The sequence below is a fragment of the Teleopsis dalmanni genome, chromosome X (assembly GCF_002237135.1).
Source record: "Teleopsis dalmanni isolate 2A chromosome X, ASM223713v2, whole genome shotgun sequence".
NCBI classification, from domain to species: domain Eukaryota; kingdom Metazoa; phylum Arthropoda; class Insecta; order Diptera; family Diopsidae; genus Teleopsis; species Teleopsis dalmanni.
The window spans coordinates 23,207,088-23,214,663 of record NC_051848.1 but is presented as its reverse complement, the minus strand read 5'-3'; the positions used below and the strand labels follow the sequence as shown (position 1 = coordinate 23,214,663).

Genomic DNA, 7,576 nt, shown 5'->3' with positions numbered 1-7,576 from the left:
TACGTTTGAACACTTTAAGAAGCATCATCTATATATATATATAATTCGAATGCCTAAAAGTAGTCTTTCAAAAAATTAAAAATTTTAGATACTTTCATCACGAATACGTTCTTCGCTCTTCTGCGATTAAAAAGCTCAGTATTATAATTTGTGGCAGATTTTTCCGCGACTGGAAATGTTTGCTGGAAAGTGTAATGATCTATATTCTAGAATAGTTCAAATCCATAGAAAATATTATCATTTTCTTTGTGATTATCATGTTGAGATATTTCAGTTATAATTTATGTGCATCTTATATGCAATATCTTTAGTAGATGGAAAACACATTCGTTCTTGCACGACTTTTACCAACTAAAACAGACTTTTAAGAAAGATTTATAAACAACACTAAAGCCGTGAAGGAGTATTGTGCTGTGCATCACGTACATCATGTACATTTGTCAGTTATAATTCTTCTAAGGTTTGCTTATAGTTGAGCACATATAATAACATGAAATCTAAACGCAATTGTATTAAGTTTAATACAAAATTATAGATTTGCGTACAGTTGCGCCGTTGTTGTGTTTGTCGCGGTTCAAATGCTTTTACTAACATTGCTTACTTTTTTGATTATGAAAATTATCAGAAAATTACTATTTATTGATATTGATAATCCTTTTCATTTATTTTTGGGTATGTATCTGTTGATGAGTTTAACATTAATAAGACAATTTATGATTTTCTTAATGTGACCAAAATGAAGTATACGTCGATTCTAAGAAATACATACATTTGGTACCTTTTTTTTAAAAATACTTGTAGATATGTATTTGCGCTTATAATATTTGCTAGCCCTAATACTGTAAACTCTGTTTTATACAACACTTTTTAGTACAATTTTGTGACAATTATTCTGGAATTGAAAATTTAGGTAAAAAATGAGTTAGTCCTTGTGGCAACTCATATATTCGATTGCAAGCTAAAAAAATATTTGTTCTTACAGAACATCACGTATTACTCAGTTGACTATCTAAGGAAGAAACTGAATCCTCATTATTTGTCCTCATTATTTTGAAAATCAATTTCTTCTACCAACTCATCTAGAAATAATTTTTTATTATTTGTGGGAAATAAAGCTTCGAAAGTTTTATGTTTTATGCTGAAAAAATAAAACTACTTCATCTTCTGTGTCAGAATAAGCAGTTAAAAGTATGTGTTTATATCAAATGGGGATATATTAAGAAGTCATCATAATTTCAATAGAAATTCAAGTTCTCTGAAGTCACATTAGATCTCATGATGAATTATTTTCAAAATTATGGCTAGTGACTTTCTTATATAAATACTTAATTCGTTGTATATGTAGATTCAAGCCAATCACAGTGTTGAGTGTGAAGTAAGTCAAATACACACACTTGCCTACCTTCATTGTAGTATAATAATCTTAAATATTCATACTTTCTAGATACCAGTTTATCAAATTTAAGTTTGACTGTGCATCTCATTTAAACTATCAATCTAATTACAAATTATTATTATAAACCATAGACTACAACCATAAACCACAGACTAAGACCACCTCTAAAACAATATTTATAATGCTTAGGCCTATGTTATGTAGAGTGTCACGAGGACGTCAAAATTGCTTCTTTCAAACTATGATGAAAATGTATGTTATGCAGAGTGTCACATCAGTTTGTCAATTTTAAATTTTAAACGAAATATATACACACATACATACAACGTGGTTTGACTGAGTGACGAGACACAAGTAACCTATCATGACCGAATATTAACCGAAATTATTCATTTCTCTCACACTCAGTTTTTTCATTTGTATTGAAAACAATAACAATTTTATTTTGATGTGCCCGTGACACTATACATAACATGGGTCTGACAGTACCGACATACTCAAAAAATTAACCGAAGTATGCGTTGAAAAAAAGTATTTGGACATGGCTATGAGGGTGATGTCCCCTTTTTTACTAAACCACAAATTATTGAACTTTATTCATATAGTATAGCAGATCAGCTGATTTTTCACAGCACAACTCACAAATTACTACGTAAATGACATTCAACTTATTTTTTATATATTAATATTACATGCATCAGTGTCAATATTTTTCCTACATATATATATATATATATGTATATTATATACATACCTATATTCCTTTATATATGAGTATATACTTTTTCAACAACTCATATTCTGCATAAGATATATTCTTTTTGCTTTGCATGTTAATTTTTAAGCGATACGTGTTCTATTGGATCATTCATGATAGATACATTCTATTATACCATATTGTATTTGCAAAATGATATCTTACTTAGCGCTGGATTTATATTCTTTAGAAATATTTTATTTACTTTGGTTATGTATATTATTTTTTCTTTAGGTATCATAGTGATATTCATATGAATATAAGGCACTGAAATAATTAGTTAGAAGCTATTTAACTTATATCCCATATAAGATACAATGTGCCATTATAGCCTGGACTTATTGCTATTTTCCATTTGATTTAACAAAATGTTAATCATATTAAGTTGTACACATAACAACATATAATATGATTATGTATTTGCAAACAAATTATAAATAAGTCTAAAATTATTATGCTCAATTAAAGCTAAGTGGCAACTTTAAAAAAATTTATCGAATCCTTTTTTAACGAAGCGCTTTAAACGCGTAATTGACTCTTCTTCAAACGGTAGAAATTTTGTGAGTTGTGTTAAAATGTCTAACGAGGTGGAAGATTCAAATGCAGATGCTGAACTGCAAAATAAGTGTGCTGAGAATGGCATGAAGACCAGTCCAGTAACTGATGCAAGCCGAGGTAGACTTACCAAGAAGTGGCGTGCCATTTTTAGTGGAACTATGCCAGACACGCCCACCAATCGAAACAAACGGTACTACAAAGCACCAACAGATGCTGACGAAATAGAGGGCAAGTATAAGCGTACTTACAGACGCACAATTGATATTACTAAACCTTTTTGTGCCACTAAAATAGGGGATACAAAAAAACGCGAAGATAGCGCACAAAAAGTTTTGCCAGTAACCGTAACTGATATAAAACCTATTGAAAGTAGTGACGAAGAAGCAGAAGCTGCCGATCGTGATGTACCGGTACGCGAGCGTACCACACGTTCTGTGTCTGTAACTAAGAGCTACATACCTGTGCCCGTAGTAGCAGCAGCTAAAAAAGATGTTGACACAATCATCGAAGAACAATCACAAGTAGAGCCTGCTGTGCGTCAACGTTCAACAGTTTCCTTCGATGAAGAACCAATTATGTCATTTGCGCCAGTTTCACACCATATTGATATATACTCTAAAGTTGAGAAAAAACAATTTGACACAACTAAAGCCAAACAATATCCAGTTGGAGATTTTAAAACCTCACAACTTGTGACCCCAACTACTGGCTACGGTTCAAAATATGCTTCGCCCTTAAGTCTTGGTACTGCATACCTTTTAGATGGCACACCGTCGTCATTGTCAGGAAAAACGAACGCTTATTATAATGAACAAAGTGATGACACAGATTCATACGACAGGCCGTTTTTAAGTAACTTTGCACGTACTTTGGATCGCTTGAAGTCTTCACATGTGGATCACATTTCTGGCGACAAATACAGTGGTGGTCCACGTCCACGTAAGTTAATGGTACATGAGAAACGCCGACGTCCTTCGATCATTGAACCACGTGTTGAACGTTTCACAGCAATAGATAGGAAGTACCTTATCCGCCGGAACTTATTGATCACGTTAATTGCTTTGACGTTCATTGTTTTTATATATGTTGTTTTTCTTAAATTAAATATAATTTTGTAACGTTTATTTTATAATAATCAGTTAATTTCAATTAATAAGATGTTTCATTATTTTTAAAAAACATAAACTATAATTTACAAATTTTAATAAAGCCCTACAAAATATTTAGCTTAATTGGTTTTTATATTAACTTGATTGATTTTAGATACTTTCATCACGAATACGTGTGACTTGTATAATAATCTATATTTTAAAATAGTATAATATAGAAAATATTGCCAATTTAGTAGTAGTTATCATATTGAGTCCGATTAGTTTCAGTTTATATGCAATCGAACATTATTTCATGTGATAATTTGGAAATGGACGGACAGACGGCCAGCATAAAATAGATAGGAAGATACTTATTTAAATGAATTTCTTAAGAAGCAAATTCATTAGTTCTGGAACATAGCAAATGTATATTTTATAAACTTACATGCAAGATTTTAAAAATGCTGATATAAAGTTGTAAAATTCCCTAAAAAAAACATATGTGGTATGATTACACTTTTAGTATGAATTTTCATATTAAATAATTGTGATTCAAAAACACATGGTGTACCGAAGAGGTGACCATATTTCCGAGTACCTTACCGTATTCCACTCCAATCTGGGTAATATTACAGATAATCCCAGTAAGTTCGGCTTATAAAATAATTATATATTTTTTTATTGCATTTGTTGAGTAGACTGCGAATTTATGGGTCCCCACGTTGCCCCACATGTACTGAGTAAGAGTGTCTATGCATATGAGTACATTATTATTGTTAAAATCACGTAATGTTCTAAAGTTGTATATAAATCGCCAAAAAAAATAATAAAATAATATAAAATTTTTTTACATGGAATGAATCAGAAATTTCAAAATATTTTTATAATTATTAACTCTAATATTTTGTGGAACACAGAGAACTAGACAGATGACGTGTGTTGATTCATCGTCTATGCTATTTTATTATACAAGCAATTTTAAAATTAAATAACGTTATTAAAAATAATTTAAATAATGTTTAAGAAGAATGCATCTTATTTATTTGGTCCGTCAATAGCGTCAAGAATAGATGTGACGTAGGAAATTTTAATTTATTTGAAAATGTCAGAATGCATTCTTAGGAAATATATTTTTTTATTAAACAAATGATTGCGAATGACAATAAACAATTATAAACTATTATAAATAGTATCAAAAATAATTACAAAAACTAAAATTAACAAATATTTTTAATCAAATGAAATATAAAAATGAAATAAAATTAAAGGCGAAGTGAAAAAACATGTGTATCTCATCCGCCCCTTTGTGATCAAACTGGGGACAGAATTGAATTGCAGTATTTCGAATTTGATAATCTGTTATATGGGAAGAAACGAATTTTTAGGATTATTATTCTACAATGGAGGGAAGCAAGCGTGTTAAGTGTTTAAGTGTTTATATGAGAAAGTCACTAGAAATAATTTTGAAAGTATTTCATCATGAGATCTAATGTGACTTTAGAGTACTTGAAATTCTATTGAAAGTATGACGTCTTCTTGATATTCCCCCAAGTGAATTCAAGACGTACTATTAACTGCTTATTCTGACACAGAAGATGAAGTAATTTTATTTTTCCAGCATAAAACATAAAACTCTCAAAACTTTATTTGCCACAAATAATACGAAATTATTTCTAGATGAGTTGGTAGATGAAATTGATTTTCAAAATAATGAGGACAAACATTCTTAGGACTTAGAAAATATTTTCAATTCCTCGACGAATATTCATTTTGTTTACTACTCGTTTGGAATCATTGGATTCAGTTTCTTCCCTAGATAGTCAACTGAGTAATATGTGATGTACTGTAAGAATGAATATTTTTTTAGCTTGCAATCGAATATACGATTTATCACAAAGACTAATTCATTTTTTTACCTAAATCTTCAATTTCGAATTAATTGTTATAAAATTGTACCAAAAAAAATATACTATATATATATATATATATATATATATATGTGGTATATATATAATCTAATAATTTTTATAATTGCCTCTAACATTATATTATGGAATAAATATATATTAATAAAGTATCATAAATAAAGCACATACAGTAATACACAGGAATAACCATATACTTTTATTATGGATTTCCTTCTTAAAGGCAAATATATACTTTAATTCCAACCCCTCTATCGATCTTTAGCCATTAATATTAAGGTTAGTTATATACAAAAATATAAAAATACATTAACATAAATTATAAAAATCAATCAAGTTAATATAAATAAAACATAACTAAATTATTTTGTAGGGCTTTATTAATGCATTTAAATTTATTAATTTGAATTAACTGATTATTATAAAATAAACGTTAGAAAATTATATTTAATTAAAGAAAAAACACATATATAAAAACAATGAACGTCAAAGCAATTAACGTGATCAATAAGTTCCGGCGGATAAGGTACTTCCTATCTATTGCTGTGAAACGTTCAACACGTGGTTCAATGATCGAAGGACGTCGGCGTTTCTCATGTACCATTAACTTACGTGGACGTGGACCACCACTGTATTTGTCGCCAGAAATGTGATGCACATGTGAAGACTTCAAGCGATCCAAAGTACGTGCAAAGTTACTTAAAAACGGCCTGTCGTATGAATCTGTGTCATCACTTTGTTCATTATAATAAGCGTTCGTTTTTCCTGACAATAACGACGGTGTGCCATCTAAAAGGTATGCAGTACCAAGACTTAAGGGCGAAGCATATTTTGAACCGTAGCCAGTAGTTGGGGTCACAAGTTGTGAGGTTTTAAAATCTCCAACTGGATATTGTTTGGCTTTAGTTGTGTCAAATTGTTTTTTCTCAAATTTAGAGTATATATCAATATGGTGTGAAACTGGCGCAAATGACATAATTGGTTCTTCATCGAAGGAAACTGTTGAACGTTGACGCACAGCAGGCTCTACTTGTGATTGTTCTTCGATGATTGTGTCAACATCTTTTTTAGCTGCTGCTACTACGGGCACAGGTATGTAGCTCTTAGTTACAGACACAGAACGTGTGGTACGCTCGCGTACCGGTACATCACGATCGGCAGCTTCTGCTTCTTCGTCACTACTTTCAATAGGTTTTATATCAGTTACGGTTACTGGCAAAACTTTTTGTGCGCTATCTTCGCGTTTTTTTGTATCCCCTATTTTAGTGGCACAAAAAGGTTTAGTAATATCAATTGTGCGTCTGTAAGTACGCTTATACTTGCCCTCTATTTTGTCAGCATCTGTTGGTGCTTTGTAGTACCGTTTGTTTCGATTGGTGGGCGTGTCTGGCATAGTTCCACTAAAAATGGCACGCCACTTCTTGGTAAGTCTACCTCGGCTTGCATCAGTTACTGGACTGGTCTTCATGCCATTCTCAGCACACTTATTTTGCAGTTCAGCATCTGCATTTGAATCTTCCACCTCGTTAGACATTTTAACACAACTCACAAAATTTCTACCGTTTGAAGAAGAGTCAATTACGCGTTTAAAGCGCTTCGTTAAAAAAGGATTCGATAAATTTTTTTAAAGTTGCCACTTAGCTTTAATTGAGCATAATAATTTTAGACTTATTTATAATTTGTTTGCAAATACATAATCATATTATATGTTGTTATGTGTACAACTTAATATGATTAACATTTTGTTAAATCAAATGGAAAATAGCAATAAGTCCAGGCTATAATGGCACATTGTATCTTATATGGGATATAAGTTAAATAGCTTCTAACTAATTATTTCAGTGCCTTA

At 30.8% G+C, this 7,576-nt stretch overlaps 1 protein-coding gene across 1 annotated transcript; it reads right to left on the bottom strand.

Annotated features, from left to right (window-relative positions):
* Positions 1 to 5,827: 5,827 nt before the first annotated feature.
* LOC119688239 lies at positions 5,828 to 7,331 on the bottom strand. The gene is made up of 3 exons (XM_038102919.1): positions 7,051 to 7,331; positions 6,194 to 6,984; positions 5,828 to 5,839 (listed from the first exon to the last, which is right to left on the bottom strand). The coding sequence occupies exons 1-3, from the start codon at positions 7,259 to 7,261 to the stop codon at positions 5,828 to 5,830; spliced, it is 1,014 nt and encodes a 337-aa protein (XP_037958847.1). The 5' UTR covers positions 7,262 to 7,331.
* Positions 7,332 to 7,576: the final 245 nt, after the last annotated feature.